The 21,973-nt window shown below is 51.8% G+C and overlaps 1 protein-coding gene across 2 annotated transcripts in view; it reads left to right on the forward strand.

Moving 5' to 3' along the window:
• The window catches only part of MYO1F (myosin IF), a 55,176-nt gene that overhangs the window by 11,354 nt on the left and 21,849 nt on the right, over positions 1-21,973 (forward strand). For both annotated transcript variants that reach the window (XM_032251923.1, XM_032251922.1), the window contains exons 2-14: positions 5,231-5,368; positions 6,657-6,746; positions 6,829-6,923; positions 8,505-8,592; positions 8,715-8,804; positions 12,835-12,966; positions 13,106-13,240; positions 14,277-14,409; positions 14,610-14,806; positions 16,466-16,546; positions 16,660-16,746; positions 18,707-18,793; positions 20,308-20,475. In XM_032251923.1, coding sequence (XP_032107814.1) covers positions 5,231-5,368; positions 6,657-6,746; positions 6,829-6,923; positions 8,505-8,592; positions 8,715-8,804; positions 12,835-12,966; positions 13,106-13,240; positions 14,277-14,409; positions 14,610-14,806; positions 16,466-16,546; positions 16,660-16,746; positions 18,707-18,793; positions 20,308-20,475 — 1,521 coding nt within the window. The remainder of the gene's footprint in view (positions 1-5,230; positions 5,369-6,656; positions 6,747-6,828; positions 6,924-8,504; positions 8,593-8,714; positions 8,805-12,834; positions 12,967-13,105; positions 13,241-14,276; positions 14,410-14,609; positions 14,807-16,465; positions 16,547-16,659; positions 16,747-18,706; positions 18,794-20,307; positions 20,476-21,973) is intronic.

The following is a 21,973-nucleotide window of genomic DNA, read 5'->3' on the forward strand; positions in this document are numbered from 1 at the left end:
CCAGCCTGGGGGACGGAATGAGTCCCTGTCTCAAAAACCAAAACAAAAAATCCTTCTCAGCACCAGCCTAGCCTCCTATGCTTTTACATAGATGCAAGAACCTGTTCTTTTTTTTTTTTTTTTTTTTTTCTGAGACCAAGTCTCACTCTCTTTGCCCGGGTTGGAGTGCAGTGAAGCAATCTTGGCTCACTGCAACCTCTGCCTCCTGGGATCAAGCAATTCTCGTGCCTCAGCCTCCCAAGTAGCTGAGATTACAGGCATATACCAACACACCTGGCTAACATTTTGTATTTTTAGTAGAGACAGGGTTTCACCATGTTGGTCAAGCTGGTCTTGAATTCCTCACTTCAAGTGATCCACCCACGTCAGCCTCCCAAAGTGCTAGGATTACAGGCAGGAACCACCTCATCTGGCCAAGAACCTGTTCTTTGCTATTGAATAGACCCAAGTTCACATCCCACACCCTTGGAAACAATACCTGTGTCTTTAGTCAAGTGTCCTTAGGGAAGCCACTGTCCTTCTCAAGCCTCAGTTTCCCTCCGAGGTTACCCCACACTGAGATGGTGTGACGATGGCTGGTAACATCAGTGATCTACATCCCCCAAATCAGGCACAGCATAGGTGCTCGGTGAGTGTTAATTCTGTCAAATGCCCCTCAGCCTGGGTCTATCCTCATGACCACTCAGGCTTGGGGAGGGGCACCAGCTCTCCATCCCACCTTGTTCTCCAAAGCAGTTCATCCTCTCCTCAACCCTGAGAAGTGGAGCTGCTACTCCCTTGTTCTTTTTTTTTTTTTTTTTTTTTTGAGATGGAGTCTAGCTCTTTTGCCAGGCTGGAGCACAGTGGCACGATCTCCGCTCACTGTAACCTCGGCCTCCCAGGATCATGCGATTCTCCTGCCTCAACCTCCCAAGTAGCTGAGACTATAGGTGCCTGCCACCACGCCTGCCTAATTTTTTGTATTTTTAGTAAAGACGGGGTTTACCATGCTAGCCAGGACTCTCTTCATCTCCTGACCTCGTGGTCCACCCACCTTGGCCTCCCAAAGTGCTGGGATTACAGGTGTGAGCCACCGCACCTGGCCTGCTTCTCCCTTTTTACAGATGAGACAGTGGAGACTCGAAGCTGTGTATGTTTGCCCAGTCAGGATTAGAACCCAGATCTACCCTCATGCCAAAGGCTGGGCTTATTTAATGCCCATGGGCATCCCTTGACAACCCCCACCTCTAGCTGTCAGCGTGTCCAGAATCTGACCATGTACCTCTACCCCCCACCCAATCAAGAATATTCTGTGGCTTCCCAGTACCCCCAGGAGAGACCAGCTTCACTTCTCGCTTACGGTTGCTCATATAGACCCTTCTGCTTGTGCCCTGCCTGTAGCCCTGGAACCCACTGGCAAACACAGACCACTTTAAAGACTTCAATCCCAGGCTGGACACGGTGGCTCATGCCTGTAATCACAGCAGTTTGGAGGTCAAGGCGGGAAGGTCACTTGAGCTCAGGAGTTCAAGACCAGAGACAAAACCCTGTCTCTACCAAAAATACAAAAAATTATAGTCCCAGCTACTCAGGAGGCTGAGGTGGGAAGATCGCTTGAGCCCGGGAGGTGGAGGTGGCAGTGAGCCATGGTCGCACCACTGCACCCCATCCAGCCTGGACAACACAGTGAGACCCCATCTCAAAAAAAAATAACTTCAATTACCAGCTTTGTTTGCTCTGGAGAGTTTTGCCCTGAATCTGGGTTTCTTTCTTTGCTTTCGTCACTTGTTCATTTCACAGAGAAACAACTCAGCCCCAGTCTCTGCCTCTAGGAGCTCCTGGCCTGAGAATGGGAAGTTTCCAGGAGGAGAGACATCTTATCTGACCATGAGTTCACCAAATGAGGGAGCTCCAAGTTGCCATCACTCCTATCTGTCAGACTCCACCTTTGCAAAGATGTATTGAATAGAGACAGAGTAAGCCTGAGAAAGCCAGAGTGTTTAAAGCACTAGATAAATTCAGTTGGGCTCAAAGGAGAGAGGAACCCAGGCAGGCTTCCTGGAAGAGGAGTTTTTTGGAAAGCACATGCCTCAGTCTCCTCCATGGAGCCTAAAGAAAGTGTCATCTGGGTCAGACAAGGTGGCTCATGCCTGAAATCCCACCACTTTGGGAGGCTGAGGTGGGAGGATCATTTGAGGCCAGAAGTTCAAAACCAGCCTGGGCAACATAGCAAGACCCCATCAATACAAAAAAAAATTAAATAGAGCCAGGCATGGTGGCGTGCACCTGTGGTCCCAGGAGGCTGAGGTAAGAGGCTCTCTTGAGCTCAGGAGGTCAGGGCTGCAGTGAGCTATGATCATGCCACTGCACTCCAGCCTGGGTGACAGAGCTAGACTCTGATTAAAAGAAAAAGAAAAGAAAAACAGTACACAGAGGACAGAGAAGGCCGCAGCAGAGACAGCAGGGAGGCAGGGCCAGGAGTGAAGGGTGGAGCTGAGGAAGGTCACACGCAGGCACAGAAGGCAGAGATCACAGCACATGGTGGCCTGGAGGAGCTCAAAGGGACTGGCTGGGATGTGTGACCACAAAAGAGGAGGTGAGAGAGGGGAAGGAAGGAGGCCACCTGGCAGCAGTGGGTCAAATGCCACAGAGAAGTCAGGGACTGGCCTGGGCCTGGGGAGGAGACGGGGGATGGGAAAGGAAGAGGCTGGGAGGCTGGCGGGAAGTGAGAACCGGGACACGCCCATTCTCCACCAAGCTGCCTGATCTCCCTGCTCTGCTCCCACAGCCTACAGATCGCTAAGCACCCTGTGCCCTCCCCGCCAAGCCTGGCATCCTTCATCGGGGATAAGGGGCACTAGGTGGAGTGATGGATGAACAGAGACCAAAGGAGAGGGCTGAGGGGCTAGGTGTGGTGGCTCAGGCCTATAATCTCACCACTTGGGAGACTGAGGCAGATGAATCGATTGAGCCCAGGAGTTCAAGACCAGTTGTTGCAACACAGCAAGACCCATCTCTACAAAAAATACAAATGTTATCCAGGCATGGTGGCACAGGTCTGTAGTCCCAGCTATTCGAGAGGCTGTCGTGTGGCGGGAGGATTGCTTGAGCCCAGGAGGTCGAGGCTGCACGGAACTGTGATTGCACTACTGAACTCCAGCCTGGGCGACAGAGCAAGACCCTGTCTCAAAATTTTATTATTTATTTATTTATTTTACAGTTTTTTAGTTTGTTTGTTTGTTTGTTTTGAGACAGAGTCTCACTCTGTCATCCAGGCTGGAGTGTAGTAGCAAAATATCAGCTCACTGCAACCTCTGCATCCTGGGTTCAGGTGATTCTCCTGCCTCAGCCTTCCTAGCAGCTGCAATTATAGGCGCCCACCACCACGCCCGGCTAATTTTTGTATTTTTAGTAGAGACAAGGTTTCACCGTGTTGGCCAGGCTGGTCTAACTCCTAACCTCAAGTGACTCACCCACCTTGGCCTCCCAAAGTGCTGGGATTATAGGCGTAAGCCACCACACCCAGCCTTTATTTTTTTATTTATTTCTGAGACACTCTGTTCTTAGGCTGAAGTGCAATGTGATCATGGCTCACTTCAGCCTCGACCTCCTGGGCTCAAGTGACCCTCCCACCTCAGCCTCCAGAGTAGTTAGATCCACAAATGCGTGCCACAACTCTTGTCTAATTTTTCTATGTTTTGTAGAAACGGGGAGTCTTCTTCTGTTGCCCAGGATGGTCTTGAACTCTTGGCCTTAGGCAACCTTCCTGCCTCAGCCTCCCAAAGTGCTGGGATTACAGGTGTGAGCCATTGCATCTGGCCCCAATGATCTTTTACTGTTCTCGTAGTTTTGTCTTTTCCAGAATGTCCTACAGTTGGATTCAGACAGTATGTACGCTTTTCAGATTGGCGCTTCGTTTACTTAGCGATATGTATTTAAGTTTCCTCCATGTCTTTTCATGGCTTGAGAACTCTTGTTTGTTTGAGACAGTTTCACTCTTATCTGCGAAGCTGGAGTGCAATGGTGCAATCTCAGCTCTCTGCAACCTGCGCCTCCTGAGTTCAAGCAATTCTCTTGTCTCAGCTTCCTGGGTAAGTGGGATTACAGGTGCCTGCCTCTATGCCTGGCTAATTTTTGATATTTTTAGTATTAACAGGGTTTCACCATGTTGGCCAGGCTGGGCTCGAACTTCTGACCTTGGGTGATCCGTCTGCCTCGGCCTCCCAAAATCCTGGGATTACAGGCCTTTTCTTTTTCTCTTTTTTTTGTTTTTTTCCGAGACAAAGTCTTGCTCTGTCACCAGGCTGGAGGGCAGTGGTGCAATCTCAGCTCACTGCAACCTCCGCCTCCCAGGTTCAAGCGATTCTCCTGCCTCAGCCTCCCAAGTAGCTGGGATTACAGGCATGTGCCGCCACACCCAGATAATTTTTGTATTTTCAGTAGAGACGCGGTTTCACCACCTTAGCCAGGATGGTCTCGATCTCTTGACCTCGTGATCCCCGCCTTGGCCTCCCAAAGGGCTGGGATTATAGGCGTGAGTCACCACGCCTGGCCTTGCTTTTTTTAAATAGAGGCAGGGCCTTGCTATGTTGCCCAGGTTGATTTCAAACTCCTGGCTTCAAGCAATCCTTCTGCCCCAACCTCCCAAAGTGCTGGGATTACAGGTCTGAGCCATTGCACCTGCTGTAAAAACAAAAATTTAATGAAAAAATATAAAGAAAGAAAGAGGCCAGGCAAGGTGGCTCATGCCTGTAATCCCAGCACTTTGGGAGGCGGAGGTGGTGGATCACTTGAGGTCAGGAGTTCCAGACAAGCCAGGCCAACGTAGCGAAGCCCCGTCTCTAGCAAAAATATAAAATATTAGCCGGGTGTGGTGGCAGGTGCCTGCAATCCCAGCTACTTGGGAGGCTGAGGCAGGAGAATTGCTTGAGCCTGTGGGGGTGGAGGTTGCAGTGAGCTGAGATCACACCACAGCACTCCAGCCTGAGCGACAGAGCGAGACTCCGTCTCAAAATAAATAAAAACAAGATAAAAATAAAAAGAGAGGGCTGAGGGCTGGATCTGAGCCGTGCATCTTCTGTCCGGGGACAGGGGGTGTGGCTTGAACCCTGCCAGCCTTTCCCTGAGGTGGGGAAGGAGGAATGGAGGTGGGGTGGGGGAGGTGGGACAGAACCCAGAAGCTGCTGGCGTTGGTGAGCCAGACACCGCGTCCCCTTGCCGGAGCTCACCCCGAACCCTCCTCCCCCTCCAGGGCAGCAAGGAGCGCTTCCACTGGCAGAGCCACAACGTGAAGCAGAGCGGCGTGGACGACATGGTGCTCCTGCCCCAGATCAGCGAAGACGCCATCGCTGGCAACCTCCGGAAGCGCTTCATGGACGACTACATCTTCGTACCCTGGGCCTAGGAAGGGGATGGACAGGCAGGGAAGGAGTGGATGGCTGGGCCATGGGCTGGGCCCTGGACGGAATGGAGGGTGGAGGAGCAGAGGGAGGGAAGGCCGGGAGCGTACTGGGCAATGAGTGACAGCGGGGCTCTGGTGGGGGGCATCTGTGGCTGCCACTGCTCCCTCTGTCCTGGGGAAGCTCAGCCCCAGCTTCTCCCTTTCCAGATCCAACCTTGTTTTTTCTCCTTTTCTTTTTTTTTTTTTTTTTCCTGAGATGGAGTCTTGCTCAGTCACCCAGGCTGGAGTTCAGCGGCACGATCTCAGCTCACTGCAACCGCCGCCTCCCAAATTCAAGCGGTTCTCCTGCCTCAGCCTCCCTGGTAGCTGGGATTACAGGCATGAGCCACCACACCCGGCTAATTTTATTTTTGTTTTTTGGGTTTTGTTGTTTTGTTTTGTTTTTTGAAACAGAGTTTGGCTCTTGTTGCCCAGACTGGAGTGTAATGATGCAATCGCATCTCACTGTAACCTCCACTGCCCAGGTTCAAGCAATTCTCCCGTTTAGCCTCCCAAGAAGCTGGGATTACAGGCATATGCCACCACGCCTAATTTTGTTTTTGTTTTTGTTTTTTGGGGGTTGTTTTGTTTTTTGAAACGGAGTTTGGCTCTTGTTGCCCAAACTGGAGTGCAGCGGTGCAATCTCAGCTCACTGCAACCTCCGCCTCCCAGGTTCAAGCCATTCTCCTGCCTCAGCCTCTCAAGTAGCCAGGATTACAGGCATGTGTCACCATGCCTGGCTAATGTTTATTTTGTTTTTGTTTTTTGGGTTTTTTTGTTTTGTTTTGTTTTGCTTTTTTGAGACGGAGTTTGGCTCTTGTTGCCCAGGCTGGAGTGCAATGGTGCGATCTCAGCTCACTGCAACCTCCGCCTCCCAGGTTCAAGTGATTCCCCTGCCTTAGCCTCTCAAGTAGCCAGGATTACAGGCATGCACCACCATGCCTGGCTAATTGTTTGTATTTTTAGTAGAAAAAGGATTTCACCATGTTGGCCAGGCTGGTCTCAATCTCCTGACCTCAAGTGATCCACCTGCCTCGGCCTCCCAAAGTGCCGGGATGACAGGTGTGAGCCACCAAGCCCGGCCAGCCCTTTTTCCAAGAGACTCAAGGTGCATGCGATATCCCCATCTCTTCCACCTCCAAGCAATGGAGCTCTGGGAATCTGGGTGGGGGCAGGATGAGGGGACAGGAAGGACAAAACCTACCAAGATTCAGCAGGACCCTTAACCATCCCTCAGACCTACATCGGCTCCGTGCTCATCTCCGTAAACCCCTTCAAGCAGATGCCTTACTTCACAGACCGCGAGATCGACCTCTACCAGGGCGCGGTGAGGCCGGGGCTGGGTGGGAGGCACAGCCCTGAGACCCCTGGCCCCGAGCCCTGGGCTGAGACGTGATCTCCCTTGCCAGGCCCAGTATGAGAATCCCCCGCACATCTACGCCCTCACGGATAACATGTACCGGAACATGCTCATCGACTGTGAGAACCAGTGTGTCATTATTAGGTATGGATGGGGTTGGGGGGGCCACAGACCCTGCTGCCCGGGCCCCCGCTGAAACATCATCACTGCCCCCAGGGAGGTTATCCTGAAACTCCCCATCTGAACAGAGCCCTGCTGTCCCTCTTTGCCCTCACCCTGTTTTATTTTCCTTGTCACCATCTGACTCACGATGTATTTTATTTGTTCATTCTGCTATTGTCAGTCTGTCTCCTCCAAATGTCACCTCAGGCCAGGAGTGTTGGCTTATGCTTGTAATCCCAGCACTTTGGGAGGCCAAGGCAAGAGGATTTCTTAAGGTCAGAAGTTCAAGGCCAGCCTGGGCAAACATAGCAACATCCTGTCTCTATTGCGCCTATAATCCCAACACTTTGGGAGGCCGAGGTGGGTGGATCACGAGGTCAAGAGATCGAGACCATCCTGGCCAACATGGTGAAACCCTGTCTCTACTAAAACTAGAAAAATTAGCTGGGTGTGGTGGTACACGACTGTAATCCCAGATACTCAGGGGGCTGAGGCACGAGAATTGCTTAAACCCAGGAGGCAGAGGGAGCAGTAAGCCAAGATTACAGCACTGCACTCCAGCCTGGTGACAGAGCGAGACTCCATCTCAAAAAAAATAAAATAGGCTGGGCGTGGGGGCTCACACCTATAATACCAGCACTTTAGGAGGCTGAGACGGGTGGATCACGAGGTCAAGAGATCGAGACCATCCTGGTCAACATGGTGAAACCCTGTCTCTACTAAAAATACAAAAATTAGCTGGGCATGGTGGCACACGCCTGTAGTCCCAGCGACTCGGGAGGCTGAGGCAGGAGAATTGCTTGAACCCAGGAGATGGAGGTTGCGGTGAGCCGAGATCGTGCCATTGCACTCCAGCCTGGTTAACAAGAGCGAAACTCCGTCTCAAAAAAAAATAATAATTAAAAAATAAAATAAAATAATTAGCCAGGCACGGTGCTGCACATCTATAGTCCCCAGCTACTTGGGAGGCTGACGAGGGAGGATTGCTTGAGCCCAGGAGTCCCAGGCAGCAACAGGTGCTATGATCACCACTGTACTCCAGCCTGGGCAACACAGTGAGACCCCATCTCAGTCAATCAATCTATGCCAGGTCTATGAGAGCAGAGATTTTGTGTGTGTGTCTCAGTCTCACTCTGTCACCCAGGCTGGAGTGCAGTGGCGCAATCTCGGCATCTCAGCTCACTGCAACCTCCACTTCCCAGGTTCAAGCAACTATCCTGCCTCAGCCTCCCGAGTGGCTAGAATTACAGGTGCCCACCACCATATCCCACTAATTTGTGTATTTTAGTAGAGATGGGGTTTCACCATATTGGCCAAGCTGGTCTCAAACTCCTGACCTCAAGTGATCCGCCCTCCTCAGCCTCCCAAAGTGCTGGGATTACAGGCATGAGCCACCACACCCAGCTGAAAGCAGAGATTTTATCTTGTTCACTATGGTATTCCCAGTACCTGGAACAGTGGTAGGCATGTAGTAGGTGCTCAATGAATGAATGGTTAGTCACTAAAAAGGGCTCTTCACCACAACCCCATCCACTGATCATTTATTCCTCCATTCATCCCCAGTGGAGAGAGTGGAGCTGGGAAGACAGTGGCAGCCAAATATATCATGGGGTACATCTCCAAGGTGTCTGGCGGAGGCGAGAAGGTCCAGGTGAGGCGACGAAAACAGAAGGATGAGCTGGGCCACCCTCACCTACACAGTAGTGCAGCCCCGCCCATCTGCACTCCTGCCCCAGTCTGACCTCTTCCCACCCCACCTGCCTCTGCCCCCAGCACGTCAAAGATATCATCCTGCAGTCCAACCCGCTACTCGAGGCCTTCGGCAACGCCAAGACTGTGCGCAACAACAATTCCAGCCGCTTTGTGAGTCTCCGCAGCCCTGCTTGGAGCATCTGCTCCCCGCAGGCCGACCTTTATACACACACACCAACACATACACACACCTGCATTGCCAGGACAACAGCCCAGTGGAAACCCAGCAGGAAATACCTACTCCTGAATGGGAGACTCACTTCCTGCTCATGGTCTGTTTCAAAAGAGAGTCCCCCATTGGAAGAACTGTGGAGGCCATGACACTCCTGTGTAACATTCTTAAATGCTCCCCTGGCTGCAGCCATGATACATTGTTCCTGTTCACATTTCACGTCCAATTTATTCCTTCTTTTTCTTTTTCTTTCTTTTTTTTTTTTTTTTTTTTGAGATGAGTCTCACTTTGTTGCCCAGGCTGGAGTGCAGTGGCCCACTGCACTCCAGCCTGGGCAATAGAGTAAGCCACCACACCCAGCTTCATTCCTTCTTTCAGCAATAGTTCTGGGACTCATTCTTTGTGTGGGTGCTGTGCTAGGCCCAGTGGAAAACAGGGTAGGTAAACAGATCTGGATGTAGGGTCTGATTCTGTCATTGTGAGCTGTGTAGCCTCAGCAAAAAAAATCTTCATAACTTCCTGAGTTTCCTCTGTTTGCTCATCCGTAAAATGAGGATGATGTTAATATCCATCTCCTAAACTTCAATATTATGCATGCACATGGAAATGGTTTAATAAATTCCATATACTCGGGCCAGGTGTGGGGGCTCACGCCTGTAATCCCAGCACCTAGGGAGGCCAAGGCAGGCAGATCACCTGAGGTCAGAAGTTCAAGACCAGCCTGGCCAAAACAATGAAACCCCATCTCTACTAAAAATACAAAAATTAGCCCAGCATGGTGGCACATGCCTGTAATCCCAGCTACTCGGGAGGCTGAGGCAGGAGAATTGCTTGAAATAGGAGGCAAAGGTTGAAGTGAACTGAGATTGTGCCACTGCACTCCAGACTGGGCAATAGAGCAAGATCCATCTCAAAAAAAATGATAAAATAAACCCCTATTGATATACAGAGCATCAACATCATCCAAAAAAGTCCCCTGATGTCCTTTTCTAGTCAATCTCTACTCCCACCTACCCCAGATATAACCACTCTCCTGAATTTATTTCAGTATTACTTAGTTTCACCATTCTAGAACTTCATACAAATGGAATTACATAGTGTGTGTTTTCAAATGCTGATACACAGCCAGACACAACAGCTTACATCTGTAATCCCAACACTTTGGGAGGCCGAGGTGGGTGGATCACTTGAGGCCAGGAGCTCAAGACCAGCTTGGGCAACATGGTGAAACCCTGTCTTTACTAAAAATACAAAAATTAGCCAGGTGTGATGGCAGGTGCCTGAGAGGCTCCAGCCACTGGGAGGCTGTGGCAGGAGAATCGCTTGAACCTGGGGGGCAGAGGTTGCAGTGAGCCAAGATCATGCCGCTGCACTCTAGCCTGAGCGATAGAATAAGACTCTGCCTCAAAAACAAAATAAAATACTGATACACACAGAAGCACACATGAACTTCAAAAACATATTACACTACTTTATATAATTTTTTTTTTTTGAGATGAAGTTTGGCTCTTGTTGCCCAGGCTAGAGTGCAATGGCACGATCTTGGCTCACTGCAACCTCTGCCTCCCAGGTTCAAGCAATTCTTCTGCCTCAGCCTCCCAAGTAGCTGGGATTATAGGCATATGCCACCACACCCGGCTAATTTTGTATTTTTAGTAGAGATGGAGTTTTTCCATGTTGGTCAGGCTGGTCTCAGACTCCCCACCTCAGGTAATCCGCCCTCCTCAGCCTCTCGAAGTGCTGGGATTACAGGTGTGAACTACCACACCTGGCCCATATAATTTTTAAAAAACAATTTTCTGGAGATGGGGTTTCACTATGTTGCCCAGGCTGGTCTTGAATTCCTGGCCCAAGTGATCCTCCTGTCCCAGCCTCCCAGATAGCTGGGACTACAGGTGGGAACCACTGCATCAGGTCATTTTATATAATTTTCTTTTAGATGGAATCTTGCTTGTTGCCAGGCTGGAGTGCAATGGCACAATCTCAGCTTGCCACAGCCTCCATCTCCCAGGTTCTAGCAATTCTCCTGCCTCAGCCTCCCGAGTAGCTGGGACTACAGGTGTACACCACCATGCCCATCTAATTTTTTTTATTTTTAGTAGAGACGGGGCTTCACCATGTTGGCTAGAAGGTTCTCAATCTCTCTTTTTTTTTTTTTTTTGAGACGGAGTTTCACTCTCGTTACCCAGGCTGGAGTGCAATGGCGCGATCTCGGCTCACCGCAACCTCCGCCTCCTGGGTCAGGCAATTCTCCTGCCTCAGCCTCCTGAGTAGCTGGGATTACAGGCACGCACCACCATGTCCAGCTAATTTTTTGTATTTTTAGTAGAGACAGGGTTTCACCATGTTGACCAGGATGGTCTCGATCTCTTGACCTCATGATCCACCCGCCTCGGCCTCCCAAAGTGCTGGGATTACAGGCTTGAGCCACCGCGCCCGGCTCAATCTCTTGACCTTGTGATCCACCCACCTCAGCCTCCCAGACTGCTGGGATTACAGGCGTGAGCCACCGCGCCAAGCCCATTTTATATAATTTTATTGTACAGTGGAATAAGTATGTGTTACATATCACCGGTGTTTCATTGTGTAGCATAATGGTATCACTTGTGTTGTTATTGAAAGGAGGTGACAGAGAGGAGAAGCAGGGAACTTCTTTGGCCACCAACCTCTGGCCAGAGCAAAATCCAGATGGTGTCAGAGACCAAAGAAGAGAGACCTGTAAGGCCCTTGCGTTGGAATCAGGGAGGACATAAGGGAGATACCCACGGTCACTGGGACCAGGAGCATCCCATGGAGACACGGAGGCCTCTGTGTCGTGGAGGGACTGTGGGTCAGATCAATACAACACAATGCCTCCACATGCCAGGCACAGGGCTGGGTATGCTGAGTGAGGGCTTGGAGCTTCACAGAGGGAGGAAAGGGCACTCCTGGCCACAGACACAGCTTGAGCCAAAGTGAGAAACAGCTGGTGAGAAAGGCAAGCAGACTGAGTGAGGTGGCTCATAGCCCTTTGGGAGGCTGAGGTGGGCAGATCACTTGAATCCAGGAGTTCAAGACCAGCCTGGCCAACATAGCGAAACCTGGTCTCTACTAAAAATACAAAAATTACCTAGGTGTGGTGGCAGGCGCCTGTAATCCCAGCTACTCAGGGGGCTGAGGTGGGAGAAACCCTGACCCCAGGAGATTGAGGCTGCAGTGAGCTATGACCAAGCTACTGCACTCCAGCCCGGGCAACAGACTGAGACCCTGTCTCAAAATAAAAAATAAAAATAAATAAAATAAAATATAAAATGTATGGCCAGACACAGTGGCTCATGCCTGTAATCCTAGCATTTAGGGAGGCTGAGATGGGCAGATCACTTGAGGTCTGGAGTTCAAGATCGGCCTGGCCAACATGGCAAAACCCCATCTGTACTAAAAATACAAAAATTAGCTGGGCGTTGGTGGCAGGCACCTGTAATCCCAGCTACTCAGGAGGTTGATGCAGGCGAATCACTTGTACCCCAGAGGTGGAGGGTGCAGTGAGCCAAGGTTGTGCCACTGCACTTAAGCCTGGGCAACAGAATGAGACTCTGTCTCAAAAAAAAAAAAAAAGAAGGGAAGAGAGACAAGGCTCATAAGATGCATCCCCTAATCCCAGCACTTTGGGAGACCAATGCAGGTGGATCACCTGAGGTCAGGAGTTTGAGACCAGCCTGACCAACATGGAGAAACCCCGACTCTACTAAAAATACAAAATTAGCCAGGCGTGGTGGTGCATGCCTGTAATCCCAGCTACTCAGGAGACTGAGGAAGGAGAATCGCTTGAACCCGGGAGGTGGAGGTTGTGGTGAACTAAGATTGTGCCATTGTACTCCAGCCTGAGCAACAAGAGTGAGGCTCTGTCTCAAAAAAAAAGACCCATCCCCAATCCCTTCCCCACCTGCACCCCAGGACCCTGAGTTGCTGACATGCTTCTCTCGGATTCAGGGCAAGTACTTTGAGATCCAGTTCAGCCGAGGCGGGGAGCCAGATGGGGGTAAGATCTCCAACTTCTTGCTGGAGAAGTCCCGCGTGGTCATGCAGAATGAAAACGAGAGGAACTTCCACATCTACTACCAGGTGCAGGGAAGGGGCTGGGGCAGAGGGAGCCCGGTGGGGTAGACAATGGGAACACCTGGGAGTGCAGGGCAGGGCAGATGTGGGGATCATGGGCTGAGCCAGGCAAGCACCAGATGCATGAGCATTGCACACCCTCCAGCTGCTGGAAGGAGCCTCACAGGAGCAACGGCAGAACCTAGGGCTCATGACACCTGACTACTATTACTACCTCAACCAATCGGACACCTACCAGGTGGACGGCACCGACGACAGAAGCGACTTTGGAGAGACTCTGGTGAGCACCCGCCTCCACTCCAGCCCCCAGACAGACAGACCTCACCCCGGGAGCCCTCCTGAGTTACAAATTAGGAAACCAAAACCCAGTCTGGGCACAGTTGCTCATGCCTGTAATCCCAGCGCTTTGGGAGGCAGATCACTTGAGGGCAGGAGTTCGAGACTGGCCTGGCCAACATGGTGAAACCATGTCTCTACTTAAAATACAAAAATTAGCCAGGGAAGCAGGGGGAGGGGCTCATGACTGTAATCCCAGCTACTGGGGAGGCTGAGGCACGAGAATTGCTTGAAACCGGGCGGCAGAGTTTGCAGTGAGCCAAGATCATGCCACTGTACTCCAGCCTGGGCAGCAGAGTGAGACTTGATCTCAAAAAAAAATTTAGGAAAACAAAGCCCAGGTCGGGCATGGTGGCTCACGCCTGTAATCCTAGCTACTCAGGAGGCTGAGGCAGGAGAATTGCTTGAACCTGGGATGAGGAGGTTGCAGTGAGCCTAGATCACACCACTGTACTCCAGCCTGGGCAACAGAGGAAGACTCTGTCTACAAAATAAAAAATATAAGGCTGGGCACAGTGGTTCATGCCTGTAATCCCAGCACTTTGGGAGGCCAAGGTGGGTGACTAACCTGGCCAAAATAGTGAAAATGTCTCTACTAAAAATACAAAACTTAGCTGGGCATGGTGGCAGGCACCTATAATCCCAGCTACTAAGACGATGAGGCAGAGAATTGCTTGAACCCAGGAGGTGAAGGTTGCAGTGAACTGAGATTGTGCCACTGCACTCCAGCCTGGGTGACAGAGTGAGACTCCGTGTCAAAAACAATACATAAATAAAAATAAATTAAAAATATAAAAAACAAAGCCCAGAGAGGTGTAGGCACTTACCCAAGGTCACACAGCAAGTGGTTGAAAGGGGTAGGACAGGGACCCAAGGGTGCCCACTCCCTGAGTCTGTGCTGTGGCCCCGAAAGCCTGACCCTGGAGGCAGGTTGGAGGCTGGGATTCGAGGCACAGGTTCTGCCTCCATTGTACCCACAGAGCGCCATGCAGGTCATTGGAATCCCGCCCAGTGCCCAGCAGCTGGTCCTGCAGCTCGTGGCGGGAATCTTGCACCTGGGAAACATCAGTTTCTGTGAAGACGGAAATTACGCCCGAGTGGAGAGCGTGGACCGTGAGTGGGTGCCAGGGAAGGTGGGATGGAGGCCTGTGTGTATGTGAACTGCGTCCTCCTAGCTCAGCCCCCAGGAGGCTGAGAGCCCATGAGGACAACGTTGGCATCACTGGGCAAGATGGGGATAATGGGAGGCCCATGCAGGAGGCTGAAGAGCCCAACCAGCTGCCCCGTTTTTGCCCTGACCTTCACCCTGGTAGTCCTGGCCTTTCCCGCCTACCTGCTGGGCATTGACAGCGGGCGACTGCAGGAGAAGCTGACCAGCCGCAAGATGGACAGCCGCTGGGGCGGGCGCAGTGAGTCCATCGACGTGACCCTTAACGTGGAACAGGCAGCCTACACCCGCGACGCCCTGGCCAAGGGGCTCTATGCCCGCCTCTTTGACTTCCTTGTGGAGGCAAGTGGGACTGGGGCTGGAGGTTAGGGTGGACGTGTTGGAGTCACAAACATTGATGGAGGCCAAGCGCACTGACTCACACCTGCAATCCTAATGCTTTGAGTGGCCAAGGTGGGAGCATCATTTGAGGCCAGGAGTTCAAGACCATTCTGGGCAACAGAGCAAGACCCCATCTCTACAAAAATTTAAAATTAGTTGGGTGTGGTGGTGTGCGTTGGTAGTCCCATCTACTCAGGAGGCTGAGGTGGGGGGATCGTTTGAGCCCAGGAGGTCGGCGCTGAAGTGAGCTATGATTGCACCGATGCACTCTGGCCCGGGCAGCAGATCAAGACCCTGTCTCTTAAGAAAAAAAAAAAAAAAAAAAAAAAAACAACTTTGGCCAGACACAGTTGCTCACGCTTGTACTTCCAGCACTTTAAGAGGCTGAGGGAGGCAGATAGCTTGAGGTCAGCAGTTTGAGACCAGCCTGGCCAACATAGTGAAACCCTGTCTCTAGTAAAAATTAAAAAATTAGCTGAGTGTGGTGGCACGTGCCTGTGATCCCAGGTACTTGGGAAGCTGAGGCAGGAGAATCACTCGAACCTGGGAGGTAGAGGTTGCAGAATTCCTGACTCCAGGAGGTTGAGGCTGTAGTGAGCCATAATCAAGCCACTACACTCCAGCCTGGACAACAGACTGAGACCCTCTCTCAAAATAAAAAAATTAAAATAAATATAAAATATAAAATGTATGACTGATCACAGTGGCTCAAGCCTGTGATCCCAGCACTTTGGGAGGTCAAGGAGGGCAGATCACCCGGGGTCAGGAGTTTGAGATCAGCCTGGCTAACATGGCAAAACTCGTCTCCACTAAAAATGCAAAAATTAGCTGGCTGTGGTGGTGGGCACCTGTAATCTCAGCTACTTGGGAGACTGAGGCAGAAGAATCTCTTGAATCTGGGAGGTGGAATTTACAGTGAGCCGAGATTGCACCACTGCACTCCAGCCTGGGCAACAGAGCAAGACTCAGTCTCAAAGGAAAGAAAAGAAAAAGCCCCTTAAGGTAGTTGCTATTATCAACTCCTTTAAAAATGAGAAAATAAAGCTGGGCATGTTGGCTCACGCCTGTAATCCCAGCACTTTGGGAGGCCGAGGTGGGCGGATCATGAGGTCAGGAGTTTGAGACCAGCCTGGCCAACGTGGTGAAACACCATCTCTACTAAAAATACAAAAATTAGCCAGGCATCATGGCATGCGCCTGTAATCCCAGTTACTTGGGAGGCTGAGGCAGGAGAATCACTTGAACCTGGGAGTTGGAGGTTGCAGGGAGCCAAGATTGCGTCATTGCACTCCAGCCTGGGCAACAGAGCAAGATTCCATCTCATTAAAAAAAAAAAAAAAAGATGAGAAAATAGAGATGCAGAGAGGTTCAAGCACAGAGTCAGCTCTCAGTCAGGGACCCTGATGCACTGACACTTGGGTTTCTCCTCTGAGTGACTGATTGGGGGGTGGGGAGATTGTACACAGAGCCAGGAAGGGCAGAGCTGGGGAGGGCTGGAGGGAACTTGGCATGAGGGGCCATCACCCATGACATTGGCTAAGCATGTGTCTAGGGAGTAGTGGGCAGGGGCTTCAGATCTGACCGACGCCCACTGACCTCCCGTCCCCACCCACGCCGCAGGCTATCAACCGCGCTATGCAGAAGCCCCAGGAAGAGTATAGCATCGGAGTGCTGGACATTTATGGCTTCGAGATCTTCCAGGTACAGCCCCTGCCTCCAGCCCACATCCTGTCCTTCCTGGGGCTGCCCAGTGTGGCCACCAGAACTTCCAGCACCAGGACATTGAGGGAAGGACCCTTTTCTTCCTTCTGCAGAAAAATGGCTTCGAGCAGTTCTGCATCAACTTCGTCAACGAGAAGCTGCAGCAAATCTTTATCGAACTCACCCTGAAGGCTGAGCAGGTGGGCAGCCAGGAGGCCAGGGATGGGATGGGGGATCCTGGGGTGGTGGTGGGGTGGAAGGACCATGGGGATCCCTTAGCAACTAGGGGACACCCCAGCCTTCCCCACCACGTTCTCACCTCTCTCTGCCAACCTGCCCAGGCTCCATAGCAGTAGCTCCTTCTGCCTTTAAAGCTTTGGGAAGGACCGTGCCTCTTAGTTCATTCATTCAGCAATTATTTATTGAACACCTGTTGTGTGCCAGTCACTATTTAGGGTGCTTCGTGACACAGCCATGAACAATAAGGCAGTAGTCCCTGCTGTCTTAATTTTGCCCCTCCCCCAGAAGCAGAGCCTGAGGCAAGGATTGAGGGACAAATGGTTTTTCTGGGAGGCAATCCCAGAAAGCTCCAAGAGGGGAATAAGGAAGTGAGACAGGAAATTTTTTTTTTTCTTTTTTGAGACAGGATCTCGCTCTGTTGTCCAGACTGGAGTGCAGTGGTGTGATCACAGGTCACTGCAGTCTCTACCTCCCGGACTCAAGCCATTCTCCCACTTCAGCCTCTCAAGTAGCTGGTGCCGCAGGCCTATGCCATCATGCTTGGCTGATTTTTAAAAACTTTTTTGTAGAGTCGGGGTTTCACTTTGTTGCCCAGATTGGCCTTGAACTCCTGGCCTCAAGCAATCCTCCCGCCTTGGCCTGCCAAAGTGCTGGGATTACAGGCATGAAGTAACATGCCCAGCCCTGAGACAGGGATTTCTTAAATAAAGAGAGAGAGAGCCAGACACAGTGACGCACACCTGTAGTCCCAGCTACCTAGGAGGCTGTAAGAGGATCACTTGAGCCTGGTTCAAGGCCAGCCTGAGCAACATAGTGAAACCCCCTCTCTACAAAAAATACGAAAATTAAGCCAGGCATGGTGGCTCATGCCTGTAATCGCAGCACTTTGGGAGGCCAAGGCAGGAGGATCATGAGGTCAGGAGATGGAGACCATCCTGACTAACACTGTGAAACCCCATCTCTACTAAAAATGCAAAAAATTTAGTGGGGTATGGTGGCGCATGCCTGTAGTCCCAGCTACTCAGGAGGCTGAGGCAGGAGAATCACTTGAACCCGGGAGGCAGAGGTTGCAGTGAGCCAAGATCACAGCACTGCACTCCAGCCTAGCAACAGGGTGAGACTCCATCTCAAAAAAAAAAAAAAAATTATCCAGGCGTAGTGGTATGCTCCCGTGGTCCCAGCTACTCAGGAGGCTGAGATTAGAGTATCACTTGAGCCCTGGAGGTCGAAGTTGCAGTGAGCTAGAATTGCACCACAGAGTTCCAGCCTGGGTAATAGAACAAAACCCAGTCTCAAACAAACAAACAAACAAGCTGGGCGTGATGGCTCACACCTATAATCCCAGCACTTTGGGAGGCCGAGGGATCATGATGTCAGGAGCTCAAGACCAGCCTGACCAACATGGTGAAACCCCATCTCTACTAAAAATACAAAAATTAGCCGAGCGTGGTGGCGCGCACCTGTAATCCCAGCCACTCAGGAGGCTGAGGCAGGAGAATTGCTTGAACCCAGGAGATGGAGGTTGCACTGAGCGGAGATTGCGCCATTGCACTCCAGCCTGGGCGACAGAGCGAGACTCCTTCTCAAAAAAAAAGAGTCCAAATAGGGTGTTAATGAGCAAGTTATGCTGTGGGCAACTGGAGCACAACTGCGCTGGGACCCAAGGAGACTTCATAGAGCACACAGAGAATTGAGGGAGCTGGAGTATTTATCCATCTGCTCCTGTTGATTGTTGGTCAAGGGCTGGCAGGACCAGACGTCATTCCCTGGTACTTCCAGCCTCACCCACACAAGAGTGATGGGCTTTGTTGCCAGAGACAGTCTGAAGTGATGAGATGGAGAAGGAGAGAAGACGTGGAGGCAAGGGTGGCCACACCTTGTTTACTGCCCCCCACACCCACCCCCCTTTTCCACCCCCAGGAGGAGTATGTGCAGGAAGGCATCCGCTGGACTCCTATCCAGTACTTCAACAACAAGGTTGTCTGTGACCTCATCGAAAACAAGCTGGTGAGGGCTGGGTCAACTTTGGCAGGGATGTTTCACTGGCCCCTGAGCTGAGTCTGGAAGACAGGGGCCAAGGGGGTTATGGCATCCTCAGGCCCCTCCCTACCCTACACTCAGGCCCTCCAGCAGGCAAAGCACAACCCCTCCGCCCCTCATCCATTCATTTCTCCTACCTGTCCACCTTTCTCTTAACCACTCAATAAACATTCCCCCGGGCACCCCAGCTTAGAGTCACAGGAGTCAAATTTGCAGATTCCACTCTGGGCAAGGTGGCTCATACCTGTAATCCCAGCACTTTGGGAGGCCGAGGCAGGCAGATCACCTGAGGTCAGAAGTTCAAGACCAGCCTGACCAATGTGATGAAACCATGCCTCTACTAAAAATACAAGAATTAGCTGGGTGTGGTAGCAGTTTCCTGTAATCCCAGCTACCTGGAAGGGAGGCTGAGGTGGGAGGATCGCTTGATCCTAGGAAGTTGAGGGTGCAGTGAGCTATGATTGCACCACTGCACTCCAGCCCGAGGAACAGAACAAGACCCTGTTTCAGAAAAGTTACATTTAAAAAGTATTTAGGCTGGGCATGGTGGCTCACGCCTGTAATCCCTGCACTTTGGGAGGCCGAGGCGAGTGGATCACCTGAGGTCAGGAGTTTGAAACCAGCCTGTCCACCATGGTGAAACCCCATCTCCACTAAAAAATACAAAAGTTAGGCCAAGCATGATGGCTCACGCCTGTAATCCCAGCACTTTGGAAGGTGGAGGCGGGCAGATCACAAGGTCAGGCGTTCAAGACCAGCCTGGCCAACGTGGTGAAACCCCATCTCTACTAAAAATACAAAAAAATTTCGCCAGGCATGGTGCTGCATGCCTGTAATCCCAGTTACTCAGGAGGCTGAGGCAGGAGAATCGCTTGAACCCAGGAGGTGGAGGTTACAGTGAGCCCAGATCATGCCACTGCACTCCAGCCTGGGCGACAGAGCGAGACTGGTCTCAAAAAGAAAAAAAAAGCCAGGTGTGATGATGCATGCCTGTAGTCCCAGCTACTCGCAAGGCTGAAGCAGGAGAATCACTTGAACCTGGGTGATGGAGGCTGCAGTGAGCCGAGACTGCACGACTGCACTCCAGCCTGGGCAACAGAGCAAGTCTCTGCCTCAAACATATAAACAAATAAAGGGCAGATCCCCCTGCCAAGGGATTTTAGTCTGGGGCCTGAATCGCGTGAGGGGTCCCCACCGACCTGTGTACCCCAGCAAGCTTCCACAGCAGTCCTGCACACACCCCTGTGCCACCACGACCCCCCACCCCCACCAGCCGTTCCATCCCCACCCCTGCAATGCCTTTTGTGCTTGTGTTTGGACGCCCCTGGAGCCATCCCCGCCCCTGAAGCTGTAGCTCCCTCCACTCCCCACTCCTCCACCCCCTCCCTCCCCTAATCTCCCGGCTGACGAGCTGTGCCGGGTGGGGGGGGGCAGCAAGGCAGACCAAACTGAGCCGACCCCGGCTCCCTCACGCCCCGCAGAGCCCCCCAGGCATCATGAGCGTCCTGGACGACGTGTGCGCCACCATGCACGCCACGGGTGGGGGAGCAGACCAGACCCTGCTGCAGAAGTTGCAGGCGGCTGTGGGAACCCACGAGCATTTCAACAGCTGGAGCGCCGGCTTCGTCATCCACCACTACGCTGGCAAGGTGTGCCCCCTCCACCAATCCTCCCCTGTGCCTCCTCACAGACCCCCAGGACTCGGGCTGTAACCCTTCACCTTCCAGCACCCAGGCTGGAAAGAGCCTGCTACTATCCTCAGCCGGGGCTGTAGAATTCCACCGCCCCCCTGCCTCAACCCACTCCTTGCTAACCTGAACTACAGACCCTTCCCGCTGACCCCCCAGGGACTCTCTAAGCCCCAGACTTGTCTGGACTCTACCACCACCATGTTCCCTGGGCCAGGGCTGCAGAAATCCACTGGCCCCTGATCCAGGCCACAACTTTCCTTACTAACACATCAACTCTCCTAACAGAGGGAACAGAATTCCGCCCCCCCGCCCCCGCTCCCCCATTAACCCCAGCTTGGGCACCAGACCCCCTATGCTCATAGATAAGCCGCAATGTGAGTTGTAACCTTGCACCCTGGACTTTGCGTGTCCTCTCCCCCTATTTGGAATGCTTTCTGACCACTTACCCAGGAGGCTCGCTGCTACCAAGTGCTGTTGCTTTGAGGTCTTTGTTCAAGTGTCTCTTCTTCAGAAAGGTGGCTCCAAATATCACCATGGAAAACAGGCTTCCTCTCCATTTTCTTTCTTCCTTCAGACTCTTTTTTTCTCTCCATATTATTTTGCACCACTCCACACACTGCCTTTATTTCTTAAAGTCTTACACTGATACAGAATGCCAGCTTAGGAGCCCAATGAGACTGTTTCGTTCATAGCTGTGTTGCCAACAGTGCCTAGAACAGCACGTGGCACACAGGAGGCTCTTGCGCTATCATGCATGAGTGAATGAATGGACAAATGGCCTTAGATGCCATGTATATAGTATAGACTGCAAGGACACAGGACGCAGCCCCCCACCTTCTGATCCCAATTTGGAGAGGAAATCCCCAAAGCCCCCAGGCCCCTCCTGTGAGCCAACAGCCTTCAAAATGTGCTGAAACCCACTACAGACCCCTATCCAAGGCTACAGAAATCCACTGGCTTCCAACCACACCCATAGCCCCGCTCCCCAGAGGACAGGACTATAGATTCACAGGCAGTGATCCGATGATCTCACAACATGAGCAGCAGATGTTCCTAAGAGCGCCCCTAAAATGGTCTGGAGAGGCCGGGAGCGGCGGCTCATGCCTGTAATCTCAGCACTTTGAGAGGCCGAGGTGGGTGGATCACCTGAGGTCAGGAGTTCAAGACCAGCCTGGCCAACATGGAGAAACCCCATCTCTACTAAAAATACAAAAATCCAGCTGGGTGCGGTGGCTCACACTTGTAATCCCAGCACTTTGGGAGGCTGAGGCGGGGAATCCCAAGGTCAAGAGATCAAGACCATCCTGGCAAACATAGTGAAACCCCATCTCTACTAAAAATACAAAGATTAGCTGGGCATGGAGGCACGCACCTGTAGTCCCAGCTACTCGGGAGGCTGAGGCAGGAGAATCACTTGAACCCAGGAGGTGGAGGTTGCAGTTAGCCAAGATTGCAC

Source organism: Sapajus apella, unplaced genomic scaffold (genome assembly GCF_009761245.1).
Source record: "Sapajus apella isolate SASKATOON/1434 unplaced genomic scaffold, GSC_monkey_1.0 scaffold77, whole genome shotgun sequence".
In the NCBI taxonomy this organism is placed as follows: domain Eukaryota; kingdom Metazoa; phylum Chordata; class Mammalia; order Primates; family Cebidae; genus Sapajus; species Sapajus apella.